Raw genomic sequence first — 27,634 nt, forward strand, 5'->3', positions numbered from 1 at the left:
TAGGGCCATGATTCATGGGAAAAGGTAAAACTAACTTACAATTGCAGAAATTAACCAACTTACAGTTGCAGAAATTATAAACCCCTAAAATTACATGCTTAGGGCCTTCCAAATTACAAGCAACTTCAAATTGAAGAAAACAAATTAATTCACAAACAGAATTACAAATCAAATTGAAGAAATTACAAAGGACTAAAATGAGTCAAATGACTAAAATGCAAAATTCATCTAAAGAGACTACACTCTTCGACCTAGCCACTAGCTGCCCGGCCCACACCACACTGCCCTACCCACACCACATTGCATTCAATGAAAAAAAAGAAAGGTGTTTAAATGTTTTTAACTCCCTTGCAAGATGTCAAGGGAGCTTTATCACTTAAGATTGAGTAATCAAGCAAGTATTCAAAAAACAGATAAGCAAATGCACATAAAATTAAACATTGCAAAATGTTAAGGATATCATATCGAGATATGTGTTCCACTTGCCAATTGACACTGACTGTGTCCCACACTGCAATCCATGACAAAAAGAAACAAGAAAAAAGAGGTGTTAGCCGCTTTTAACTCCCTTGCAAGATGCCAAGGGAGCTTTATCACTTAGGATTTAGAAATAGAACAAAATTGGTCCCACTTAAAAAATAAGATAGCAGCAATATAAAACAAATTGCAAATTTTAGAATCAAGGTAATCAGCAACTCAAAAAATAATAAAATCAAGTTAATCAACCAAAGGTCCAAAACTACTAATTATAAACAAACTATAAAGTATAAACAAGAACAGTAGGGTAAAAAAACACATAAATAATCTCAACAGTTAGCAGTAGCATAAAGTAGTGTATCACAAGTAATCTTAACAGATGGTAGTAGCATAAAACAATTTACAAATTGAGTCACAAACCACAAAAAGATAGGTGCAACATAAAGCAGTGTATCACAAGTAATCTTAACAAATAGCAGCAGCATAAAACAAATTACAAATTGAGTCACGAATCATAAACAAATAGCAGCAGCATAAAGCAGTGTATCACAACTAATCTCAAAAATCAGTGCGACAGTGTATCACAAGTAATCTCAAATCAGTAGCATAAAGAAATAAATATGATATTTATAAATTTGATAAACGTTTTAAGAGATTTTCAGACAATATAAAGTGCAGAAACTTAAAAATACCAAACTAGCAACTAACATGTGAAAATATGTGGCAACTTTTAATGAAGTTTCTTAGTCAAGGACCCAAAGAATATGTACTAATAAACGAGTCAAGGGAGGTTCAAATAATTAATTTTTTGTTGAAAACTGAAAACAATAAAATGATTCAATGAAAAAGGAAGGCAGTAGGTCACCTTGTGACTCATGGGTCTAGTGATCCACTAGACCATTTCCTTTCTTTCTTTTTTTTTTCTTTTTTTTTGAAATGAGAGTATTTAAAAAAAGGATTTAACAGAAAATCAAATCCTAACAAAAAAAAAAAAAATGACATTGCAAAATTTTTAAAAGTTTAATATACTAAATTAAGAATATTTTAACTTTAAAATTGTAACTACAAAAGTTACGAAAATTCAAAGAAATTAAGTAAAATTTCTCCTAACTATTTAATGTGTTAAAATTTAATATTTTTTGACATGTCTGCACAAGATAAAGGAGAAAAAATTCAAATTAGTAACTCCCATTTTATAAAACGTAGTCTCTAATCTATTGAAGTACTAATTGAGAACGTTAAAATTCAATATTAAGTTCCGATGAAGCATGACGAACTCAGGCCAACATAATGGTCCTAGTCGACCCGACAAACTGGCGAGGAGCATCATGGATGATGCCACGAAAATGATGGCCAAGTGGAGCCAAATGGGTATGGAGTATGGACAGTATTCTGGATATGGCAACATGATGGATGATGGATGGATGGATGATGCTTTGGGTTTGCCCTGTCGGGACTCATGGACATCATGGGTACCATCTTAGATTGTTCTGTGCTTGTTGTGGAATTGTGCTTATCACAAACTCCTCTTTCGGTGGACATCTATTCAGCCGCCATATATAGGGACCAAAAAGGCACTTCATTGAGACACAAATGTTCACTCTTCAATCTTCATCTTTGAAGCGCTATTTTGGTGAGACAATTTGGTAAAAATGTTTTAAAAGTCTTATTTTCAGTGTCTCCAGTTTGATGGAGAACAAAATAAAATAAAATAAAATAAAATAGTGGAGCGAACGGTACTCACTATTAATAGTGATAGTAAGTATTATTTACTCACCGATTGAATACTAAAATGGTTTTTCTCTCTCTATTTTTCTTTTCCGTTTCTCGCTACTCCTTTAATAATTAAAGAAATGATAAACAAATTTTGAATAAGAATATTTAGATGGAATAGTAAAAGTGGATTATTAAAATAGTATTGCTGTCGGGGATGTTCTAAAAAAGTGAATAGTTAAAATAAATAAAAGTGTACTTTTTGTTATTTTGGTCAAGCTGCTAATAATGCTTTAAGTGGCGCAATAAAAATTACAAACAGATTCAAAATTTAATGGTAAATGTTATTATTATGTCAGAAAATGTGCATTTGAAAATATGCATTTTAATTCAAATTCTAACAGAAATGTTATTAAGATTTTCACTCTTACATTCCTAAGTACATACTTTTTGACGTGAGTCACGAGACAATGAAAATCACCGTTATATTCAAAATTCAATTGTGATTTTTATTGATACGTCATGAAATGTGTACTTGAGACTGTGAGAGTAATCCATTCAAATTTTCAAGTCAATAAGTGAATTTGAGAATATGTGTAACATTTCTCTCGTTGAAATAGGTGCTTATGCCTTGTCTGTCTCTTAGAACTTTTTTACTTCTGCACAATAACACAATTTCAACCGTTTATTTATAGAACTACTTGCACTTGAGAACATTAGCAACCCTTATCTTAATTAGAAGAATGCTAGGCTTACAGCATTCACAATAGAAGAGCCAAATGTTACTTTTATCTAAAATGATATATTTTTAAAAAACCCTACATTAGATTAGCAAAAAAAAAAACAAAAAAAACAAAATGGATATTTGATTGGAAGAGCCAAAAAAAAAAAAGCTAAATATAGCAGCACTTTTCAAGGGAGTCATTTTATTTTTTATTGTTTCTCTTACCTGTTTTCTTTTTTTCCCAAAACTTTTCCCACTTTTTCCCAATAACTTTTCCCAATTAGAATATTCCCAATGGAGGAGCCAAATTTTTATGCAAAATAGCTCCTCAAAACTCACTTTATCTAGTTTAATTAATGAATTTTTAAAGACCTCCTATATCCGATTAGCAATATTTTTATCTATATCATTTAAATATCTTTTTATTAAAAACTGTGAAAGAATATTCTCATAATTATCCATTGAAAAGTATGAAAAGTTTTGAGAAAAAAGAGAAAATAGGTGAGAGAAACAATAAAAAATAAAATTGTTCCCTTGAAAAGTGTTGCTACATGTAATTTTTTTTTTTTTTTTTTGGCTAATCCAATCAAATATTCATTTTTTTTTTTTTTTTTTGCTAATCCAATGTGTGGGTTTTTTTACAAATATGATTAGCCATTTTAGATAAAAATACAATCTGGCTTCTCCATTGAGAATGCTCTAAAGAGTAAAAAAAATAATATTTAATTGATATAGATAAAAACATAGCTAATCGGATGTAGGTGCCTTTAAAAATTAATTAGTTAAACTAGATAAAATGAGTTTTGAAAAGCCATTTTGCATAAAAATTTGGCTCCTCCATTGTAAATGCTCTTACAAAATATTTTGTAAAAAAAACTCTTACAAAATGACGTGGCACAACATGATTGAATTTTTCAAAATTTGAATTCATCTTCTTCTCAATCATATTGTGCCACTTCACTTTATAAGAATTTTTTTATATAAAATATTTTGCAAGCTTAGCATTTATCTCTTATGAATGAATCCAAACATATTATAAAATAAAGTACGTGTAGCATTTCTCTCGCTAAAACAAGTGCTTATGCCTTAATTGTCTCTAAGCACGGTTACACATTTTCAACCGTTTTTTTAACAAAATAACTCACCCTTGAGAAAACTAACGATCCTTATCTTAGGTAGATGAATGTTAAGCTTACAAAATATTTTACAAAAAAATTCTTACAAGGTGACGTGATACAACATAATTGATTTTTTTTTTTTTTAATTTAAATTAATATTTTTCTTAATCATATTGTGCCACTTCATTCTATAAATTTTCTTTTTTTAACGTAAGCGTAACATTTATGACATAAATGAATCCGGACATATAATGGTCATTTATGACATAAATGAATCTGGACATGCGATGGTACTTGTGAAATATGAAGTTATGAAGGGTCTATTTAAAATTTCGAACAATTTTGTCGTACTAATAAATAAAAGTTGCGGAATTAAAGACTCAATTCACTCTCTCATTCAAAACCCAACGAACTGGGAGCGAGAACGATGGGACTGGGCAGCGGCAGCGCCGAAACGTCGTCGTTGATGAGCGAGTTCCTCTTGCAAACCGGAGGAACCGCCGTGGTGGACGGAGGGCTAGCGACGGAGCTGGAGCGCCACGGCGCGGACCTCAACGATCCGCTCTGGAGCGCCAAGTGCCTCCTCACTTCCCCTCACCTTATTCGCGAGGTCCTCTCTCTGCGTGTGTGTGGGTTTGCGTGTGTGAAAATGTATGTAGAGTTTTATCTGCAAGACTTTGTGATTGTGCATTCATTGAGTTTGATGTCAATTGTGTTGATTAGTTAGGTTGCTTTGTAGTTTTGGTTTCTGTTTGTTTAATTTTGTCATTCATATTTCTTTTTAGGGTGGTTTGGCTGCTGAGAAAGTGGGAGAAATTAATGCAATTGGAAGTGTTGGACTTGAGATATTCGTTAGTTGGAGTTCCAAAAGAGAGAAATTGGAAAAATTGAGAAAAAAAAAGGGACCTTCATTAATTTGAGACAAATAGAAAAGGATATGGTTTGTGTGAAGTTTAAGAAATCATTGAGATTTTTACTTTTCACGTTTCTTGAATACTGGCATGTGTTCATTTTGGTGGTTTTTAGTGTTAACGAGTCTCTGATTAGTGTGGTAAAGTTGCTCAGATCTTGGTTTTTGCTGTGATTAACAAATGAAGGTGTGCAATAATTGTATGAATTTGGGAGACCATGTGGACACGGTTTCTGACTCTTTGAGATTACTTGTTTGAAAATCACTTCAGTCCGACCAGTATAAGATTTTCGGTGAAAAGAAGACACGTGTTCACTAATTATGATGGTTGGCCAGGGCCTCTTTCCTCCTCCCTTATGAAATCTTGAAAGCATCTGTCGCATGGCCCTGTCCCCGCTCATTGGGACATGGTGGACTGTAGTTTTATGAATTGAGACCACCAAACCAAATGCGTAGGGCTTCTGACACTTACTGTTTGGAATTTCAAGGGAAAATTGAGCTTTTGTCTATAGAAAAAGTCTTAAAGAGCTTAGATTTCCTCAAAACGTAGTTTTCGACTTTTTTAGAGTAAAAAGGTGAAAAAAGTTTTTTTGTTTTTTTAATAACATTTTTTTACCAAACAGACCCAGTTTTGATTGACATAGTTTTTTATGTACTAAAAGTATTTTTTAAACTCCTTAACACAATACCAAATATGCCCTAAGCTTTTGTGCATTGAATCATCTTTTCAGGTTTGTTTTCTATAGATAAAGCATTGAATAGATGATCGAACCACTATGTGGGAATAGTTTCTTATACGACACATTTTTTCTTAGGCATAAATTTTATGTTTTTTTGACTGTTAAGGGAGCTCTTGACCATTACGTTGTTGTAAAATCTGTTTAAAGAAAAATGCTTCACTTTTCTCTTTATGTTTGGTTTGTGACTTCTATGAATTCCATATAAATATCAAATAATATTTAGGGACATGGAGCTACCATCTGATAACTACCTACGTTTAAGTTAATTTATGAGTTTTCCAGTTTTGGTAAAATTTTTAGGAGAGTGTAAAAATGGCTGAAAGTTAAAACTCAAACAAATGCATTATTCATCTTGTCCCTTTTCTTATTTATTTCACCTGATCAACTAATCTGACCCATCTACCTATTGTTATATGGTAAACGAGTGTTTTAATAAACTCTTTTTGGATGAATATGAAGACAGTGTTGATTGTTTTAATAAACTTAATAGTAGTAGAATGCTTAAAAATTTATCAATAGTAGAGTATTTACTGAATAACATTTTTACGGGTAAAGGGTTAATGTGGAAAAGTTATTTCAAATGAAAAATATTTTACTTTTGCATTAAAGATTTTGGTTGGTATATAATTTCACTTATAAAAAAAAAAGGAAATCACAATTAAAAAAATAGGTATGAACTCGGCATTTGGTGACCTTGACCTTAGGAAATATATCTTGAGTGAAAATTGATATGTTTAACTGAAACAATTGGATTATAATTTCTCCTTTCCCGTATTCGCAGAATTTATTGAGTTGCTTGATGGTGCAGGTACACCTTAATTACCTTGAAGCTGGTGCAGATATTATAATCTCAGCATCTTATCAGGCAAGTTCCCTTAACTAATGATGATCTCTTAGTTCTCTATACGCAAAATAGAATTCAAGTTTATTTGTATGTGCACAGGCCACAATTCAGGGCTTCCAGGCTAAAGGATTTTCTAGAGAAGAAGGTGAAACCTTGCTTAGAAGAAGTGTTGAAATCGCCTGTGAGGCACGAGATAATTATTATGAAAGATGTGTTGAATGTTCATCAAATGACACTGGAGATGGTAGAATTCTCAAACATCGTCCCATATTAGTTGCAGCATCTGTGGGGAGCTATGGGGCTTACTTGGCTGATGGGTCTGAGTACAGGTGAGTCAACAAGTGCTCCTTAAAGTAATTGCATGAGCTGCAATTATCATATGCTTTGATATGACCTAGATCTAGCAGTTCATGAGTAAACTGTCACAATCCCCAATGTGTAATATTGGCATAACATTACATACTTTTGGTTATTCCTGCCTTACATGCATGTGTATCATATATTTGAGCCATAAATATGGAATCTCAGCAAGCTAGAAAAGATGAAGTGTTTTTTTCCTCCTTTGTTGGGGTGAGGGGACAAGGGTTTAAAGAACAAAGTTTTGGCAGACTGCTGTTCTTTCTTCAAATTGAGAATTGATGCCCATATTGACAATTCAGTGAACCTCTGTCTTTTTTCTTGTTGTGTACCTTAACAGTGGCAATTATGGTGATGCAATTACATTAGAAACGTTGAAAGATTTTCATCGGAGAAGGGTTCAAGTCCTAGCAGAGTCAGGTGCTGACCTAATTGCATTTGAAACAGTTCCTAATAAACTAGAAGCTCAGGTATCGGTCAAAGCTTATTGATTTTTAGTAATGTTTTCATAAAGATATTGAATAAAGGCCAATGATTTTTTCTTGTTGGCTTCATACTAGTCATGGCCGACAGATCTTTCTAATTTTTCAGTAAGGTGCCCAATATTTGGTTTGGGTCATAAATAAAATTTCTTAAGAGTCATTGCAAAAGAGTGTGTGTGGGTGTGTGTTGTTCTTTATTGAGAATAAGGATTTTGGCGTAATTATGGTGTTTTACTTCTTGATTTTGTGTTGAAAGCTTAATGTTTATGCAGGCTTTTGCGGATATTTTGGAGGAGGAAGACATAAAGATTCCTGCATGGTTTTCTTTCAATTCTAAAGATGGTGTAAATGTGGTTAGTGGTGATTCCATTCTTGAATGTGCATCCATTGCCGAATCATGCAAGAAAGTTGTTGCAGTGGGAATCAACTGTACCCCACCTAGATTCATTCGTGGACTGATATTATCTATTAAAAAGGTATCATCTTTAGGATGCTGTCCATTTTCCGGTTTTCTTTTTCTCTTTGAATTTTATTCCTAATGTTGTTGAGCATAAGTCTGAGTTTTCTGTTGTTAAGAGCCATTTCACATCTTGACCTTTCTAGTCTTTCTTTTATTAACAGAATCTTGCATAAAATGCTGTAGAACAAGCTAAAGATTGTTCACTCTACTATCTTCTAACGTTAGATAATTTGGCTGCGTCCTTGTTGACGTAAGATATTGTCAGCTTCTTCTAAGCTATTTTAATTTTTTCAGGAGATAACATTAATCCTAGGTTTATTGACTATTTCTAGAGATGGAGGTTAATGTATGCATTGGAGTTGGCAAATACTTGAATAAATTTTAGATGGTTTAATTCAGACCCGTGAACAATCACGTTATGGGATCATTGATCCAAATTGTGCTACAGTTGAGTTCCAATTTGCTAATTTTTGCAATCTGAAAATTTTCATTTTTTTCTTCTTCCATTGTTATAGACTTTTCTGGACAAAGTAGGCTAAATTATTTAGATTAGAAGACTATATTATCATAATTTAATTTCTCATTAAACAATCTACAAAAATTGTATCTAAATCTACCCCCATCATTCCAAATTCCTGGGTAGGTGGTGTACCACGTTTCCACCCCTGTTCCGCATACCAGTTATCTACATTCTAGGTAACTTTCTGTGGATCTATACTTTCTGGTCCGTTCATTTTGTTTCAGTGGAATAACTTATTGCGTTGTGAAAAATCATAGGACCTATGTGCCTACTTTATTTACTTTCCAATATATGAATGTTTTACCTCTGAATTGTTACATTCCTATGCTGCACTTTGCCTAATGGAATTCCTAACCTGATTATTTTGAGCAATTCCTTCAGGTGTCAACTAAACCTATAGTCATATATCCAAACAGTGGCGAATGTTATGATGCTGAGCAAAAGGAGTGGGTGGTAAGTCCATTTTCTTTTGTTGTGGATGCCACGTTAGCAATTACAATTTGTCTTGTTTTGTACGAAATTTGAGGATGGAATCCTTTATCAAAGAGATATATTCTACCTTGAGCAGAGGGTTAGAGTTCTGTTTACTGTTTTAACTTTTTTTCAGGAACCTGGGCTATGTGCCTATGGTTGATGCAACTATGCATTTTTTTAGGGACATAAATTTCTTACAAATTCTTACAACCCAACCTTTAAAAAGTGATATGTGTCATTTCCGTTCTGTCCCATGGCAGAAAACTTTCAATAGTGTGCAGGTTGTGTGTGCAAAAGCAATGCTTTGGAAAGTGTTTTTTTCAAACGTCAATTTTAAATATGTTCTCCATTTGTTTTTATTCTTTACTTATTAAAAACCGATGTTCTCGGTTTATTTATTTCTGTATTGTAATGGAGGAGAGCCCAAATTCTCTAGATAGAAGCGTCTTTTTGGCTTTAATCAACAAAGACATCAATTATAGTCTGATTGATCACATCATGATCTAATTCCTCTCTCTCTCTCTCCCCCACCTTTATCCTTCTCATTTAGCTACATCAATGATTGATCACATCATGATCTGCTTCCTGTTTTTCTTGATGATTTTCAGACCAAATGCAATGAAAATTTGGAAATACACTCTGGATCTTATTCTTGTGTAATCCCGCTTTGATTTTGTTGCAGCAAAATACTGGGGTTTCAGATGAGGATTTTGTCTCATATGTAGACAGATGGTGTGAGGTAGGGGCTTCCCTTGTTGGAGGCTGTTGCCGAACAACTCCAAAGACAATTAAAGCCATATACAGGACTCTTTCCAATAGATCTGCTGTTGCTCTACTACCCATAGTAACTGCTGTGACTAGCAGAGAGGAAAACCATCTCTTTAATGCTGATGGTGAAAAGGCTTGCTCTGTCTGAAGAAAATTCTTCTGGTTGTCATGTGGGAGGAGGGCCTCTTACAAGCTGTTTATGGGATGGGATAAGGCAGTTTCCTCATGAAGTTGCATATGTGAATCTTAGAGCCAAGGGAGTAGCATATGGGAATTCCACTTGTCTTGAATTTTCACCTGTTTATTATAAATGTATGTTCCAATTTTATTTAGAGCATTTCTTTGCTTGGCTATTAATTACTCAATGAATTGTCTAAGCCTCCTCCCTCTAACTTTCCTTACAACTTTGATGTTGCAATTAGGTCAAATTTCTCAGTGGCAGCTGCAGTTATAAGTAATGATGAGGTGAAACCATAGAAACTTCTTCTCTTAGACTTGATTCTACATAAGTACATATGTTAATTTTGAGAGCAAGTTTATATATTCATTCAAACTATCACCTAATTGATAATGTCTTTTTTAAATTACTAAAAATTGTCGATACACATCTCAAGGACAAGAATATCCTTCATGAAAAAATTTTAAAATAATAAAAAAAAAAACGAAAATACGCATTGTTGGTCCGCTGGAATAGGAGTTAGGAGCGAGTGAACCACCGCAGCCATAACTGATTTAGACCATATCTTCCAATTTGGATGTATAGTTGAAGGATTTCTTGTTGAAACTCCTGTCCGAGTATAATTGTTCTTAACAGTGCTGATTCTACTGAAGAATGAAGGTGATAACCAATTATTTGCTCAATGAAAATTAGTTCTCATTCATCGAGTAGCTACCATACCTAGAGTTGAGAATTAGCACTCGCTGGCTGCTTCACAGGACAATTTTAGGCCTTGCTTTCAAAATTTTCAAAGCCAAAACAATAGCAAACAACTATTAAGAAATTATCATCCCTTCAAGGTCCAACATTCAACACCTCATGGGTAGGTGCAAACAATCCCTTGGGCCCACATCCCCTAGTGAAAAGCTAGCGATTTAACCAGTTTCGTGTAGAAAAACTTTTAAGGGTGCGGTGCAAGAGATTGGAGTTTATTCTGCAGGGGTGGGTCCGAAGGGCCCTGCTTTGAAGAGGTTCCTTGATATAAAATATATATATATATATATATATATATATATATATAATAAAAAATAAAGAAATTATGTTTAAAAAGTTTCATATATTGATCAAGTTAACTCTTCTATGGTCACATTGGCTATTTCGAATCCAAGCCAAATTTCTGTTTGGCAAATAGACCTACCATCAAAGATATTGAAGATATCCTTGGCTCTGTTCCTAACTGGGAAGCATGCAAAGCTCATAGATCAGCTAATTCTAAAGCTCATGTTCCTTGTAATTCTGTAATTTTTTTCAGTTTTTAATTCTTCTTGTTCTTCCCTCTCCCTCTAAACCTTTGTACCTGTACCTGTGTATTGCTCAGAATATGTATATTTGAGTAAAAACCCAATCTTATCAATTCAATAAGGATCCGATGAAAATGTGCTTTTACATATTTTACATAATGAAACTCATGGCTACAAGCATCATGGATCAAGTATCAAAACCAGAATAGACACCACTCTCCCTTAACAACCTCTTTTCTTCTTCAACATAATTCTTTCCCCTGCTAGCCTGACCAAGCTCTCTTTTCCTCTTCTCTTTCTGAGAGAAAGAAAAGTTCTTCTCTTTCCGACTTTCCACACTTGCCAGCTGCTCCCCATCGATTATTGCAGCCCTTGTTTTCTGCCGTTCTGCATAAGATTCTTCAGTCTCTTTGGTTTCACGACTTTCCTTGCCAGTAGACCATGACCAGTCTTCCTTCTTGTCTTCCCATTCTCTTCTTGGTGGGGGCACACGCAAGACTGATGGTCCACCTTTATAACCATGTCGTTTCAATTCTTCAAAGTCCACAACTCCAGCCTTTTGCTTTCCAAATTTAACTGTACACACGCGGAGATAAGAACTATAAGAACTTCATTTTGAAGATAGAGTATAGGGATTTTGTGTCAATGGAAAACAACAATCTACTCTTATATGGGTCGCACGCCAGAGTCTTTTTGATCCAACACCAATGTGGTTAAATACAAGCATGATGTATAAATGACTTGTGAAGGTTTAATCATCAAGAGATTTATATGGACATTATAATTTTCAAACAAGCTGTAAGGCTTTGGTGTTTTTGATTTAAAAATAAGCAAATATAGCTAGATTCTAAAAGGGGACCTTTTCTGAAGATAAAAGGCATTTTTTTAAAAAAAAGTTAATGTGACCTTTGCCAACAGGTAATTACAAAACTATACGAAATATAATTGGACAAAAAATAAAACTTTTTTTTTTTTTTTTTTTTTTCCTTTAAGGTTTTCTTATGCCAACCATTATTATTATTGGTAGACAACAAACTTCATTTTTTTAGGAGATTCTTCTCCTTTTAGTTTATCAATTTATTCAAACACAGCTATATGATGCAGCTCTTCTGTGATGTAATTTCTTGTAAAGATATTATTTTATTCCAGTATTTGATAAGAAACCAATTTAATAGTTTCTTAAGAATGTAAGAAGTAAATAAATCCCTACACACTCAACCTTTTTGTTTATCAATTTATTCAAACACAGCTATATGATCCAGCTCTTCTGTGATGTAATTTCTTGTGAAGATATTATTTTATTCCAGTATTTGATAAGAAACCAATTTAATAGCTTATTAAGAATGTAAGAAGTAAATAAATCCCTACACACTCAACATTTTGGTTGAGCAAGCCAACCACAAACCCCAATCCACAGTCATTCACTCGAGGAAAGAAGAAAAATCAAAACATGAAGCAACAACTTTGTTAGAGCATTTGCATAACATGTAAAATTTCGATATAACTCTCATAACCAAGAAAATGAGAGTTGGTCGAGGATTGATCGGTTCTTGCTTTCGTCGGATTGGGAAGATCACTACCCAACAGTTGTTCAAAGGAGACTTCAACGTCTGCTCTCGGATCACTTTCCTTTATTATTGGACTGCGGGACTCCTTATGGAGGTAAGAAGGGCTTTAAATTTGAAAATATGTGGCTTAAGGCAGAGGGTTTTGTTGATAAGGTTGCTTCTTGGTGGGGGTCGTATTTGTTTGAGGGTTTGCCTAGTTTTGTGCTTGCAAGTAAATTAAAATCCCTTAAAGTGGACTTGAAAAAGTGGAATGAGGAGGTCTTTGGGGATATTGGGAGGAAAAAGAAAGAGTTATTGGGAGGCATCCAGGAGTTGGATGAGTTGGCAGAATCGAGAGGCTTAGATCAAGAGGAGAAAATTCGGAAGGCGGACAAGTTGAAAGATTTGGAGAATACATTGTTGTGTGAAGAAATTCATTGGCGTCAAAAATCGAGAGCTTTGTGGCTCAAGGAGGGGGATCGGAATACTCGCTTTTTCCACAAGATGGCTAACTCTCACCGAAGGTACAATCGTGTGGAAGTGCTTCGTATTAATGGCGTTTTATCCGATGATCCAGTTGAGGTAAAAGATCACATAGTGCAGTATTACCAATCTCTTTATTCGGAACAAAGCTCTTGGCGCCCTAGAATGGATAACCAGCAGTTTTTGTCCATCGATGAGGAGGATAATCGGTGGTTAGAAAGAGATTTTGAGGAAAAGGAGGTTTGGGAGGTGGTAAAAGGCATGGATGGTGATAAGGCTCCGGGTCCAGATGGCTTTTCCATGGCTTTTTTTCAAGCTTGCTGGGGTGTTATAAAACAAGACGTTATGGCGGTTTTTGCAGAGTTCCATCGTAGACGTCAAATGGTGAAGAGCTTGAATGCAACTTTTATTTCCTTGATTCCGAAAAAGGCAGATGCGGTGGAGATGAAGGACTTTCGGCCCATTAGCTTGGTGGGAGGAGTGTATAAAATTGTGGCTAAGGTTCTTGCCAATAGATTGAGGACTGTCTTGGGTAAGGTCATTTCCTATTCTCAAAATGCTTTTATTGGGGGTCAGCAAATCCTAGATTCCGTTCTTATTGCAAATGAATGTGTAGATAGTCGCTTGAAATCAGGGGTGCCGGGTGTTCTTTGTAAATTGGATTTGGAAAAGGCCTACGACCATGTAAATTGGGATTTTGTTTTGTACTTGCTGCATAGATGTGGGTTTGGTGGGAGGTGGAGGGCTTGGATAGAGTGGTGTATTAAGACGGTAAGATTCTCTGTTCTTGTGAATGGCTCTCCGGAAGGGTTCTTTAGCAGTTCGAGGGGAATCCGGCAAGGTGATCCTCTCTCTCCGTTATTGTTTGTGCTTGTTATGGAGGCGTTGAGTAAGATGGTGAATGCGACAGTTGATCAAGGCCTTTTGACTGGGTTCTCGGTGGGTAATAGGGTCTTGTCGGAGTTGATGGTCTCTCATTCCTTATTTGCGGATGACACTTTGATTTTTTGTGAAGATTCTATCGAGCAAATCCGGTATGTTCGTCTCATCCTCTTATGTTTTGAAGCTGTTTCGGGTTTGAGAGTGAATCTTGGAAAGTCAAAGATTGTGGCCATTGGTGAGGTGGAGAACATTGGGGGCTTAGCTAACATCCTTGGGTGTAATGTTGCTGGTTTGCCTATGAAGTATTTGGGTCTCCCTCTTGGGGCTTCGTTCAAGGATACGGCTATGTGGAATGAAGTGATTGAGAAGATGGAGCGTCAGATGGCAGGTTGGAAGAGAATGTATCTTTCTAAAGGAGGTCGCTTAACCCTCATCAAGAGCTCTTTGGCTAATCTTCCGACTTACTTTTTGTCATTGTTTCCGATTCCTGTTAGTGTAGCTAAAAGGATCGAGAAAGTCCAAAGAGATTTCCTGTGGGGAGGTATGGGGGATGAGCCCAAGTTGCATCTTGTAAGTTGGAATCAAGTTTGCAGCCCTCTTAGATATGGTGGTCTTGGCATTCGGAAGATGTACCAGTTTAACCAAGCTCTGTTGGGGAAATGGCTTTGGAGATACGCAAATGAGAACGGGGCTCTTTGGTGTAACTTGATCAAAGCTAAGTATGGAGATCAAGAAGGTGGGTGGTGCACGAAGGAGGTCTTGGGCTCTCATGGTGTGGGTCTATGGAAGCATATTCGTAAAGGGTGGAATTTCTTTGCCAAAGGTATTCGTTTTGAGGTGGGGGAGGGTTCGAAAGTTAGATTCTGGCATGATATTTGGTGTGGGGACATTTCTTTGAAGCAAGCTTTTCCGTCCTTATACAGTATCGCCAGACACAAAGAAGCTTGGGTGAAGGATAATTTTATTGGGAGGAATGGGGTTGTTGAGTGGAATGTCATTTTTGTTCGATCGGTCCAAGATTGGGAGATGGATTTGATTTCTCCTTTTTTTGATCGGTTGTATTCTTGCAAGGTCTCCCTAGGCAGTGCAGATCGTATTTGCTGGTCTTCGTCTAAGAAGGGCAAGTTCGAGGTTAAGTCGTTCTATAAGGCCTTGTCCATTTCTAATCAAGAGGAGTTTCCTTGGAAGAGCATCTGGCGTACTAAGGCGCCTCAACGGGTGGCTTTTTTCGGATGGACTGCGGCCTTAGGCAAAATTTTGACTCATGATACGCTGCGTAAGAGGAACATAGTGGTTATGGAGTGGTGTTGTATGTGCAAGAAGACCGGAGAGTCCGTTGATCACCTGCTTCTCCATTGTGAGCTCGCAAGTGCTCTTTGGCACATGATTTTTCAGCGTTTTGGGTTGCATTGGGTCATGCCTTGCAGGGTGAGGGCCTTGTTTGCTAGTTGGTGGTCGGGAGGACGTTCTCGAAGCGCGGTTGTGTGGAAGATGATACCTCTGTGTCTTATGTGGTGTATTTGGAATGAAAGAAATGCTAGATGTTTTGAAAATTCCACTAGGACCATAGAGGATTTGACTCATTTCTTCCTCTTTACTCTTTACTCTTGGACGGCCGCTTGGCTAGCTCCTTTAGTGATTAGTTTCTCTGATTTTCTTTTTCATTTCTCTCCCTCCTAGGCGCTCTCTATTTATACTTCCCGTGTATATGGGTTGCGCCCCTCTGCGCTCTTTTTATATATTTTCATTACTTATAAAAAAAAAACAACCTGACACCCCACTATGTATCCTTAAGCTAAAAAGCAAAAAGCAAAATGAGCTACAGTACCAACACAAATTTGGGTTGGTACTGTAGCTTCCCTACCTATTTGTTTATTCAACAGAACTCTCTCTCTCTCTCCCAAGCTCCTCTCCTCCTCAAATCTTTGGCTACCATACTCAAAAAAATTGGCGAAATTTTTCATCCCCCACTATCAACGATTCCCCAGACAACCTCTCCTCTCTCTCTCTCTCTCTCTTTTCCTTCCCTTGCCATCTCTCGTCGTCCCAATTCCCTTCCAGAAATCCAGGCAGCCATTGGGCACATGGGAATGATCCAATTTATCGTTTGAAGGAATCAAATTCCCCAGGCTGCTACGATTCATGCGTGGAATAGTCTTGGCAAATGAGATTTCATCATGGAACTCCATGAACATGGAGAGGTCCTTGAGGACCCTAGAGGTGAGCAGCAAAGTGGAACAATCTTTGTGGAGAATGGAGCCTTTGGAAAAGGTGCCAATGTTGAGCGAGACGATACCATGGAGGGCGTGGGTTAGCAGAGGGGGGGGGGGGGTGTGGTGGGGGGGCAAAGCTATAAAAATACTTATTTTTGAGAAGGAAACAATTAATTTTTGGGAGTCCACCTTATAAAAAGTATTGATTCTAAGAAGATTTCTAAAATTTTGGTGAGGTTGAAGCCCCCCTAGCTAATACCTGGGTCCGCCCATGTAGGTGAGGTCGAGGAGGTTGGAGTGGGTGTGGCTGGAGTGGTTGGTGAGGGAGGCGGTGAAGTGGGCGATCGCCTGCATGTGCTTGGTGGACACCAGGGTGAGGGTTTCGAGTGCCAAGAGCTGGGTGGCCTTGAAGCCCACCGATCAGCAGATTTGTGAGAATACGGTTCTGGCTATGGCGAACCAGAACTCTGTTGGGATTGTTGTTGTCAGGGCTTGTGCTTTTCATTTCATCATAGTTTTGTAGGAAGAAGAAGTCTTGACTAAAGAAATAATATTTAAATAGTAAAGAGAAAAATAAATAATCAGACATGGAGTGCATTTGAAAAGCCTTTGGTTAGAACTTTACATAATCGGATGCGAATGCTCTTAGAGAGATAATAAGCTCTATATTCAGTTCTACTTAAACATCGAGAAGAACTATCAAGGATACCTTTGGAGGTTTTTTCTTTAGAAGGTTGGATAGCTTTAGATTGATCCTTTGCCTTTCTCTTGCTAACCCCATCTTCAGTTTCGGAGTTTGAATGTGAAGAAGATGATTCATCAGATGAGGAATCTTCCTCCTCATCACTCCATGGCATAGCTCTCTTCATAGTATAAAATGACTCTGAAGCACATTAAGAAGACAATTAAAACAACAATTAACAGCTCCTAAATCCTAATGAAGATGACATGAAGAAGAAAACACTTGGGTCATGTTCTGCCTTATCATGAAACCATTATCATACAACAACCAATTAAGACAACCAGAATCACATGTCGTAAACCCACAACAAAAAATTTCACATAAACTTGTCGCCAAATTCAATAAGGATTCAAGTTGCGCAATAATTTCCATTTCACATAAAATTAAGAAAAATAATAATAATAAAGGAACTTAAGAGTAAACTCATAGTTGTGAATTCTAACAATAGTTATAGTAAATGTAAAAATTAACACACACACCAAAAAAAAAAAAAAAAAAAGAGTTACATAGCATTTAAATCAAGTCCATGACACACATATACAAACTCGCAATCAGATCAAACAGCAAGCATTAAAAAAAAAAATAATAATAATAATAATAAAAAAAAAAAAAAAAAGAAGCAAAACTTAAGTATGCAATCAATCAAATGTAATCTAAATAGAATTTGGAACAAGTGTAGAAAGTGTGTAATTAGTACTTGAAAATTGCTTAACTCTGTCCTTTAATAACTTCAACTTTTTTATTTTTTTTTCCTGTGCAATCAAATTGACATGCTTTGCAGCCCAAAAGGTTAGCCGAGATTGTTTCAGCAGAATTCTAGACAGAACAGCGAGAGACACAGGCGTAGGATGGAAAACATACCTTTACCAATCGAACGGGACGAGTTCAGTGAGCTCGTGCGTGCGTCGATTTGACGGAGGGTTGGGTTAGGGTTTAAAACCAGAGCGTTATCGGAGGTTAAAGACTTAAAAAAAGAGTCGTTTTTTTTTTTTTTTTTTTTTTGGATTTAATTTTTGATGAAACGACGCCGCTTCTGGTGTTTTAGGTTCTGGGTTCCGTGACAAAACAAAAGCGACGTCGTGCAGAGGCGTAAAAACGAGGCGAAGTCACTGAAGTGTAGTAGCTTCATTTTGGCCGCTCTGTGGCAGCCGACTTTCCGACTCCTTTTCCGACCAGTGAAAGGTACTCTCTTTGTTCTTATTTTCACCAAATTATTCTTTGGGATTCTTTGTATTGTTTGGTTGTGGCGTGGGTTTGAGTCTAGGGTTCTTCTTCATACCAAAGTGATTGAATTTTTTTGCCGTGGTAATTGGAGAGACCTGATTGATGATATTCTGCTTTCGCTTAAACGGTTAGCTGAAAAACACGAACAAATGCTATCAGTTCCAGTACTAGTATTAGGAGAGAAAGAGAAAGATTTGCGACTGAGAGAGAGACCGAGAAGAAGAAGAAGAATCCTAGAGGGGTTTTGGCCATGGATTGTAAGAAGATAAAATCTATAGCTTTTCTTCCTATTTTCGTTATACCCATTGTTTATAAGCACGAAAATTTGACAGATTTCTAACGAATGGGTAAATAAATTTTGTAGGTATTTGACAGATTTCATGGTTTGAGCATGGACCGAGTATGGGTTTAAAATTTGTAGCTGTATCTTGTCGAGTTTTCTCCCTGTTTCACATTGGGTGTTGGAAATTTTGCGTTAGTTTTGGAGGTTCTCGGTTTGGCTGTGAAATTCGAATCGTCAGTTTCTCTCTCTGTTATATAAGAAACTCTAATTTTGTTGATCCCTATTTCTCTTATATCTCCAGAATTCTCTCTCTGTTAATATCGCTTCCTCTAACGCTCTAACGCTGCCCTCTCTAGAATTCTGTCAGTTGTTTCGCTTCCTCTCTCAAGAAGTTTCTCTCTGTTGATCGAATTGTCGTCTGGTTTCGTCCGCGTTCCACGAAGAATTCTCGTGTGAGTACTTTTTTAATTTTTGTAATTTTTTTTTTTTTTTTTTCTTGTTTTACGGTCATCAACTTCAAGTTATTAACAGTTTAAAAGTTGAAGTTTAAGATTATGATGAATAATCTTCAAAACAGGGAAAAATGTGGTGATTTAGCCTCATCTGAAATCAAAAGTGAGTAGGAAATTGCAGAAAACGGGGCTTTTGTTTGAATTTTTTTAATTATTCATAAATGAGATAATTTTGATTTTACAAGTCGATAAGATTATCTGGATTTTGTTTGATCCGTTTGATCCAGAAAATTTGAAAAGTGAAACCTTTTGTTTTTGTTTACCAATTGGCAGAAATTGTATGTAGTTTGTTTCTTGGGAGTTAAAAGTTGAACCTGTTCATTGTAAATCCTCCTTATTCATCTTTAGTGTTTGAAAAGTGAATAAAGAGGCAGAAGATACGATCCCATGATTTTTGGGTCTAATTAGTCAATCTACATTAGTTAGGGATTAGGACTTCTTGTCTGCAATATTGCAATTTTTGTCCATTAGAAATTAAGAGTCATTATGTGTAATTATTAAAATCCTACTCCATTTGGGATATAAACTGTGGATAAGGATCCTCTCCACAATTTGACCTCGTGCATGCCCCTTACATGTAATCAAAAAGAAAAGTTTGACATCTCTGATTTGACAGAATACCCCTTGACTCAAATCCAAACAAAGTGATGAAACTCAATTGACGTCAAGGATTAAGGCAAGGTTTACGACAAAGTTCAATCAAAATTTTTTTTTTGATAAGTAAAGTTCAATCAAAATTTTGAGTAGTTGAAGTATTTATTTAAGATTTGGTCATCCACCATAAATATATTTGCTTATTTGGTTAAATTTATATGTCAGGTAAGCTTGATTTTAAACCATTAATCGTTCTTTGGGGCAGAATTACTCTTTCTTTATTCTGCATTTCAATAAATTTTGTACCGTATGCTGGCTTACTTGCCTGGTCAAATTCTTGGCCATCAAAGGTTTGGAGACACTCCTCAGGCTATTGGACTCTTTTTTGAATAGCTCATTTATTGGATTTCTGTTCAGCATGCAATGACTTTATCTAGGAAGAGAATATCAGATATGAACTTTGTGCAATTAGTGTACTCTAAAAGAGATGCTCAAAAAACTAAAAGAAAAAGGAAGAAAAAGCTTTAAAACCTGCATCGTGAGACATTACACTTCTTATGCCCATTACCTTTCTTAGCCTGAGTTTGCAATTTGAAACGTGGATTTATTCTTTGTAGGGTTGCCAATGATGCTAAACCTTTATTCACTTCGAACGCAAGAAGTTGATAGTTATTATCTCCATGAATTATGCATGAAAGTTGGCTGTGTTTTTGTTTAAATTTCATATGTATGCTGCAGTTGGAGGTCTTTTTCATCTCATTAATGCTGTCCATGTTGCAGATATTGGCCTATTTTCAGTACTGGGATCATTATTAATGTTTGCTGTCTGGACAAGATGCTATCTATAAGAAAAGTTAGCTGTCAGATTACTGCAAATTCCTCTTCTGTTTTGTATCTTTTACTGGCTGCCGGCACCAGCAATGTGACTCAAGTATTCAGATGCCAGCCTCAGGCTTATTGGGGCGGTTCTGTCTGTCAATTTGTTAGCTCCTCTTTGACCTGCTTGGACACACAAACTGTTGTTTTGGGAGTACAGAATAAATTTAATCTTCAACCAAAGTCTTCATCTACCATGGCTGGAACGTTTTTGGCCCAGGCTCGAGACCCTGCTAAACTAAGTATGGAAATACAAAATGCAATCAATGAGGGTAGATTTAATGATTCGTGGAAGTTATATGAACAACATATGCAGCTGGAAGGCTTTCCTAGGAAATCTGTTGTGAACAAGCTTCTAACAAGTTTTGCAGATAGCCTTGATGTTCAGTGGCTTGAGAAGGCCTATGGGTTAGTAGAACAGGTTTTTGAGGAAGGAAAGCAGACCTTATTAGAAAAGGAGCCACTGATGTATCTCTCTTTTTGTCTGTCCAAATCTGGACTACCAGTTCCTGCATCAACTCTTTTACGAAAATTGGTAGAAATGGAAGAATATCCCCCTGTTACTGCTTGGTCTGCAATTTTGGCCCACATGTCGCAAACAGCTCCTGGGGCTTACCTTGCTGCTGAGTTGATTCTTGAGATAGGTTACTTGTTTCAAGATGGCAGGGTGGATCCACGTAAAAAGAGTAATGCGCCTTTGATTGCTATGAAACCTAATACTACTGCTGTCAACATTGCTTTGGCTGGGTGTCTTTTATTTGGGACAACTAGGAAAGCAGAGCAGCTTCTTGACATGATGCCTCGAGTTGGTGTCAAAGCAGACACAAACTTGTTGATCATTATGGCACATATATATGAGAGAAATGGGCGAAGAGAAGAGCTAAAGAAGCTTCAAAGATACATTAATGAAGCTCATAATTTAAGTAATGTACAGTTTCAACAGTTCTATAACTGCTTGCTTACATGCCACTTAAAATTTGGTGATCTAGATTCCGCATCCAACATGGTTTTGGAAATGCTTCATAAAGCAAAAGAAGCAAGAAATTCTCTTGCTGCAGCTACACTCGTATATGATGCTTCTGCAAGTGGAAATAAGTCTCCGCCTTTTGTGGCCTCTGGGCAAAGTTTGAGTCAGAGACAATTATTAGGTTCAGAGAATGATAAATTAATTAGATACGAAGAGTTTTACGGGGACCAAAATTTCTTAAAGCTTGAGGCTGAATCGAAGCAAATGCTTGGTTCTTTGTTAGCTAAGTTGCAGATGCAAGTTGAATTGATTACAACTGAACGTGGAGTTCTTCAACCGACTGAAAGAATTTATGTGAAAATAGTTAAGGCTTTTCTAGAAGCTGGCAAGACCAAGGATTTGGCAGAATTCCTTATCAAGGCAGAGAAAGAAAATTGCCCAGTGTCCAATGATAATTCAGCCTTGGTACATGTTATTAATTCATGCATCTCGCTTGGGTGGTTAGATGAGGCACATGACCTTCTTGACGAAATGCGTTTGGCTGGGGTCAGAACTAGTTCTTCTGTATATTCGTCCCTCTTGAAAGCATATTGCCAAGCAAACCGAGCAGGGGAGGTGGCATCACTTTTACGAGATGCTCGGAAGGCTGGAATCCAGCTAGATTCCAGCTCTTATGAGGCATTGATCCAATCCAGGGTGCTTCAGAAAGATACCCAAGGTGCCCTCCATCTATTCAAAGAGATGAAACAGGCAAAAATACCACGAGCAGGTCATCAAGAATTTGAGATATTAGTTAAGGGATGTGAAGAGGGTGGTGAGGCAGGGTTGATGGCAAAGCTCTTGCAGGAAATCAATGAAGGGCAGAGAATTGATAGTGGAGTGCATGATTGGAATAATGTAATCCATTTCTTCTGCAAGAAGAGATTGATGCAAGATGCTGAGAAGGCTCTGAAGAAGATGAGGAGTCTGGGGCATCCCCCAAATGCTCAAACCTTTCATTCCATGGTTACTGGGTATGCTGCTATTGGGGGAAAGTATGTGGAGGTGACAGAGTTATGGGGTGAGATGAAGAGTCTTGCTTCTTCCACCTCAATGAGTTTTGATCAAGAACTTCTGGATTCTGTGCTTTATACATTTGTCAGGGGTGGATTTTTTGTTCGAGCAAATGAAGTCTTGGAGATGATGGAAAAAGGGAACATGTTTGTTGACAAGTACAAATACCGAACTCTCTTTTTGAAGTACCATAAAACACTTTACAAGGGCAAGGCTCCTAAATTCCAGACAGAAGCCCAACTGAAAAAGAGAGAAGCAGCATTGGCTTGCAAGAAGTGGGTAGGCTTGTGTTGAGAAAATTTATGGTCTGTTGCATGGCTTTTTGGGTAATAATCCATTGAGACTTGCTGTTACACAGATTTTCAAGAGAGTGAAGATTGGTGTAGCTGTAGCTGGCTGCCTTCAACATATATTGCCTGTTCTTATGTCTTAACAACGTTATTTCCCACAAAATGACATGCAAATGTTATGAGATGGGATTGGGAAAAAAAAAAAACAAAAAAACAAAAACAAGAAAGAAAGAAAGAAAAGAAACAAACAAACAAACAAAAGGAGGGGAAGGTAGGACTCTAAATGCAGATGTATGATGTATCTTAAATACGTTATACTTGAGCAGCGCTACATCACCGGTGCCAATTATATTACTGTTGGCTTTGTTCAAAAGAAGACTTTCTGCTAGGATTTGCTATGACGTACCATGTTTCCACACCTGTTCCACATACTTCAGTTATTGGCATTCTAGGTTACTTTCTGTGGAACTATACTTTCTGGTCCGTTCATTTTGTTTCAGTGGAATAACTTATTGCATTGTGAAAAATCGTAGGACCTATGTGTCTACTCTATTTACTTTCCAATATATGAACCTTTTACCTATGAATTATTACATTCCTATGCTGCAATTTGCCTAATGGAATTCCTAACCTGATTATTGTGAGCAATTCCTTCAGGTGAAAAATAAACCGATAGTCATATATATCCAAACAGTAAGGAAAGTTATGTTGCTGAGAAAAAGGAGTGGGTGGTAAGTCCATTTTTCTTTGGTTGCAGATGCCACTTCAGCAATTACAATTTGTCTGTTTTGAACGAAATTTGAGTATCAATGTTTGATCACGTCATGATCTGCTTCCTGTTTTCCTTCATTTTGTTGCAGCAAAATACTGGGGTTTCAGATGAGGATTCCGTCAGATGGTGTGAGGTAGGGACCAAACAACTCCAAAAACAATTTTTTTTTTTTTTTTGAGAAAACTCCAAAAACAATTAAAGCCATATACAGGACTCTTTCCAATAGATCTGCTGCTGCTCTACTACCAATAGTAACTGCTGTGACTAGCAGAGAGGAAAACTCTCTCTTTAATGCTGATGGTGAAAAGGCTTGCTCTGTCTGAAGTTGTTTATGAGATAGGATAAGGCAGTTTCCTCATGAAGTTGCATATGTGAATCTTAGAGCCAAGGGAGTAGCATATGGGAATTCCACTTGTCTTGAATTTTCATCTGTTTATTATAAATTTATGTTCCAATTTTATTTAGAGCATTTCTTTGCTTGGCTATTAATTACTCAATGAATTGTCTTATGATTATCATCTTGGTCTATTGTGGGTGCTCCCATGTGATTTGGGTCGCCCATATGGTGAGCAGCCTTACAATAGGGACTGTCCTGCTTATTCGATGGGACTGATTCACTGAATTGTGTAATTTCGTATATCACAAGAAGTAAGAGTTTTACAGAAATCTGGATATCTGAAGTTCTTCTTCACAGAACTTAACCAGATCCTGGATTAGGGCTGGATTTTTAGTAATTTTTCCACTGTTCTTTTCTGACCAACCAGGATTTCCAAATAATTGCTCCAATGGTAAGAAAATCTTTCACCGGCATGAAATCAAAATGTAGCACTAGCAGTAGCTATAGTATATATTCATCATTAACCTCCTTTTTTTATTATATTTTATTTTATAAGTAATGTGTACCAAAAAGTGCCGAGGGGCGTAACCCTTAATGCACAAGAAGTATACAAGAGAACACCTAATTAGGAGAAAAAAAAAAAGAACAAGAAAATTAGAAAAACTACTCACTTAACGGAGCTAGCCAAGCAGCTGTCCAAGTAAAAAGAGTAAAGAAGAAAAATGTCGTGAGTTCCTCCAAGAATCTCCTAAAGTCCTCAAAACATCTAGCATTTCTTTCCAACCATAAACACCACATGAGGTAGAGAGGAACCATTTTCCACACTGCAGCACTTTGGGAACGATCTCTTGTCCATCAACAAGCAAACAAATTCGCCACACTACTAGGCATGACCCATGACAGCTTGAATCGACTAAAGATAGCATACCATAATGTACGGGCAGTCTCACAGTGAAGAAGAAGGTGATCGACAGTCTTCCCATCCGATTTGCACAAGCAACATCTGTTGATCACAATGAGATGTCTCTTTCTAAGATTGTCAATGGTAAGAATCTTCCCTAACACTACCGTCCAAACGAAGAAAGCCACTATCAAATGAGCCTTTGTACGCCAAATACTCTTCCAAGGGAAATAACTAGCATTTTTAAAGGCAAGAATATTAAAGAAAGATCTAACCTCGAATTTCCTTTTGCAAGAAGGAGCCCACCAAATATTGTCCTCCCCTTCCCTTCTCATTCAATGGGAATACAACAAAGTACAGAAAGAGGCTAGCACTTCCACTTCCCATCATGAACCAATCAACTGAAACTAACATGGAATCCACTCGAAAGATCCATGTTAACTGCAATAGGTGCTTCCTTTACGCTAGCTATGTTGTATAAACTCGAAAATACTTCCCTTAGAGATGAGGCTCCACACCACACATCATCCTAGAATCTGATTTGAACCCATCTCTTGGATCAAATCTAGTGTGGCTAGAAAACAATTGCCACCCAATACTGATATATTTCCAAAGCCCCACCCCATGTGACCCATAAGTGTCAATAGAGTGCCACCCACCCTACTCACAACCAAATTTGGCGTCTAAAACGATTCTCCACCAGGCTTCCTTCTCATGCGCATAACGCCACAGCCACTTCCCTAATAGAGCTCGATTGACCACTCTCAAGTTCCGAATTCGTAAACCACCCTAAGAGATAGGGGAACAAACCTTGGCCCAGCTGACCATATGCTCTTTACTTATCCCACCCCATAAAAAATCACATTGAAGCTTCTCTATATGCTTGGCCACAAAAGCATGAAAGAGAGACATAAAGTAAATTGGAAGGTTGGAAAGTGTACTCTTAATAAGAGTGACCCCACCCCCTTGGAAAGATACATCATTTTCCAACTAGCCAACCCACGATCAATCTTTTCCATAATACCATCCCAAATGGACTTGGCCTTAAAGCAAGCCCCCAAAGGGTGACCTAGATATTTCAAAGGCAAGGAAGCCGTTCCACAACCTAGGACACTAGTCAAGTCACCCACATTATCCACTATGTCTGCCGGAACCAAAACTGATTTGGTCAAGTTCACCTTCAAAGCAAACAAGGCTCGAATGGATTGAATTTGATCAAAATTCTCCCCACAAAAGACCAAGGTATCATCTGCAAACAATAAATGAGAAATGTTAACCCGCTCACACAAACTAGCTCCTACCTCGAAGCCCAAGATAAAACCATTATCGATAGAAGCAGTGATCATTCTGTTGAACACCTTGATAAATGTCAAACATTGCACATTTAAGCCCCTTAACTTGCATATGTTAATCCCTTAACATTGTTATTTCTTTAATTTTGTGTTTTTTTTATTGTTTTTCAGGTTTTAAATAAAGATGCAAGAAATTCCATTGATTTTGGGCTTAAAGCACACTTTGAGAAGACCTAGAAGATGTGGTTAAGCCTAATCAATCATAATAGATGACATATATGATGTGGTCAAGTTTAATCAAATCAAGGAAATGATTAAATCAGAATTTCTCTAATTGGACTTAAAATCGGATTGGATTCAAATTTGGATTCTGCACATGTCTCGGTATTTTGACCATAACTTTCTGCTCAAGTATCTGATTGAAAGCTACTCCCTCAAAACAGGAAATCTTCTTTGTCTTATCCAGTCTTGGATCTAGAAAAGCTCCTGGCCTGGATGAGTTTACTGCACTCTTTTATAAGAAATATTAGAGCATAGTCAAAGATGTGGTGATTTCAAGCATCTGGGAGTTTTTTGGGAGAATAATCATCTTCTAAAAGAGAAAAATCATTCTTTTATTGCTCTTATTCCTAAACAATTGGGTGCTTTGTATGTGCATCATCTCAGGCCTATTAGCCCTTGCAATATTGTCTACAAGATCATCTAAAAAATCATGGCCAATAGGTTCAAAGGTTTGCTCCATCATTTTTTTTTCTCCTAATCAATCTACTTTTGTTCCTTACAAGAATATTCAAGATAATTCAATTCTGGCTCATGAACTTCTTTATTCCCTCAATTCAAAAAACAGGACTAGGAGGGCTAATGATTATCAAAATTGATATGGAAAATGCCTTTGATCGAATGGAATGGAGCTTTCTTCTAGCCATTTTATCAAAACTTGGATTTCATCCAACTTGGATCAACTGGATTAGAATTTGCATTACTTCTCCATCATTCTCCATTCTCATCAATGGAAGAAACAAAAAAAAAAAAAAAAATAGATAGAGGGGGGATCTTTCCCACTAACAAGGGGATTTGATAAGATCGGGGGAGAGGAAAAGGGAATGCTACTAGAGTAAGGTCTAGCTGCGGCCCAACGTGCCACATAGTTGGCACAGAAGTTTGCATTTCTATTAACTTTCCTAGCTTCCCAAAAGGAAGCAATAAGAATAGCATCTAAAGTATCAGAAATGATGGGGAGATCTTCCAATCTTGGGAAAGTTCTGGATGCTGAAGAGCTAGGATCATCACCTCAGAATCACCTTCAAGAATAAAGTTATCAAGATGAAGAGAAGACACTAAAGAAACCGTAAGGAGGACTGCCAAAGCTTCACCCACATATGGAACACAGGGTGGACTGATTTGAGAGATCATGTAGATAATCTAGCCATTAGAATCACGACAGACAGCCGCTTGCGCAAAGAAAGAATCCCGAATGGCAGTATCAAAATTAATCTTGAACTAGTTGAGCGGATGAGAGATCCATTTTTCCATGGGGGCTTGGGATTTTGATTGCCAAGCCTAAAAATGCTCGAGAGTGATTTTATTAATATGAACACTGCGGGCATCGAAGGAGAGTCCA

At 36.9% G+C, this 27,634-nt stretch overlaps 3 protein-coding genes across 9 annotated transcripts; 2 read left to right on the plus strand and 1 right to left on the minus strand.

The window, feature by feature from the left end:
- The first annotated feature begins 4,430 nt into the window (after positions 1-4,430).
- Positions 4,431-10,133, plus strand: HMT2 (homocysteine methyltransferase 2). Of its 2 annotated transcripts, XR_009439097.2 has the most exons (8): positions 4,431-4,642; positions 6,491-6,547; positions 6,626-6,855; positions 7,224-7,353; positions 7,638-7,841; positions 8,727-8,798; positions 9,502-9,899; positions 10,010-10,133. XR_009439097.2 is itself a non-coding variant. In XM_059583370.1 (7 exons), exons 1-7 carry the CDS (start codon positions 4,460-4,462, stop codon positions 9,733-9,735), a joined length of 1,110 nt encoding a protein of 369 aa, XP_059439353.1. In that variant the 5' UTR covers positions 4,431-4,459; the 3' UTR covers positions 9,736-9,952. The 2 variants fall into 2 exon arrangements, 1 of the variants encoding a protein (XP_059439353.1); XM_059583370.1 differs by lacking the exon at positions 10,010-10,133 and having other exon boundaries at positions 9,502-9,952.
- Positions 10,134-11,167: 1,034 nt separating this feature from the next.
- On the minus strand, positions 11,168-17,862 carry LOC132171951 (uncharacterized). Its single transcript, XM_059583371.2, has 3 exons — positions 17,774-17,862; positions 16,880-17,053; positions 11,168-11,621 (listed from the first exon to the last, which is right to left on the minus strand). The coding sequence occupies exons 2-3, from the start codon at positions 17,037-17,039 to the stop codon at positions 11,233-11,235; spliced, it is 549 nt and encodes a 182-aa protein (XP_059439354.1). The 5' UTR covers positions 17,040-17,053; positions 17,774-17,862; the 3' UTR covers positions 11,168-11,232.
- Positions 17,863-17,957: 95 nt separating this feature from the next.
- Positions 17,958-23,980, plus strand: LOC132171948 (Pentatricopeptide repeat (PPR) superfamily protein). 6 transcript variants are annotated; one of them, XM_059583367.2, is made up of 6 exons: positions 17,958-18,094; positions 18,269-18,393; positions 18,501-18,871; positions 20,306-23,163; positions 23,369-23,442; positions 23,572-23,980. In XM_059583367.2, the coding sequence occupies exon 4, from the start codon at positions 20,361-20,363 to the stop codon at positions 22,713-22,715; it is 2,355 nt and encodes a 784-aa protein (XP_059439350.2). In that variant the 5' UTR covers positions 17,958-18,094; positions 18,269-18,393; positions 18,501-18,871; positions 20,306-20,360; the 3' UTR covers positions 22,716-23,163; positions 23,369-23,442; positions 23,572-23,980. The 6 variants fall into 6 exon arrangements, with proteins under 6 accessions (XP_059439350.2, XP_059439348.2, XP_059439352.2 ...); XM_059583365.2 differs by lacking the exon at positions 18,269-18,393 and having other exon boundaries at positions 23,572-23,616; positions 23,695-23,980; XM_059583369.2 differs by lacking the exon at positions 18,269-18,393 and having other exon boundaries at positions 23,572-23,616; positions 23,710-23,980.
- Positions 23,981-27,634: the final 3,654 nt, after the last annotated feature.

This window comes from Corylus avellana, chromosome 1, assembly GCF_965113065.1.
Source record: "Corylus avellana chromosome 1, dhCorAvel1.hap1.2, whole genome shotgun sequence".
Taxonomy (NCBI): domain Eukaryota; kingdom Viridiplantae; phylum Streptophyta; class Magnoliopsida; order Fagales; family Betulaceae; genus Corylus; species Corylus avellana.

Bases quoted from the DNA above. Each gene is read 5' to 3' on its own strand.
- HMT2 (XM_059583370.1), top strand. From the start codon at position 4,460: ATGGGACTGGGCAGCGGCAGCGCCGAAACGTCGTCGTTGATGAGCGAG. The intron at 6,856-7,223 runs GTGAGTCAACAA...GTACCTTAACAG, and splicing joins GCTGATGGGTCTGAGTACAG to TGGCAATTATGGTGATGCAA. The intron at 7,842-8,726 runs GTATCATCTTTA...CAATTCCTTCAG, and splicing joins TGATATTATCTATTAAAAAG to GTGTCAACTAAACCTATAGT.
- LOC132171951 (XM_059583371.2), bottom strand. From the start codon at position 17,039: ATGAAGAGAGCTATGCCATGGAGTGATGAGGAGGAAGATTCCTCATCT. The intron at 11,622-16,879 runs GTATCCTTGATA...GCGTGTGTACAG, and splicing joins TAAAGAAAAAACCTCCAAAG to TTAAATTTGGAAAGCAAAAG.
- LOC132171948 (XM_059583367.2), top strand. From the start codon at position 20,361: ATGCTATCTATAAGAAAAGTTAGCTGTCAGATTACTGCAAATTCCTCT.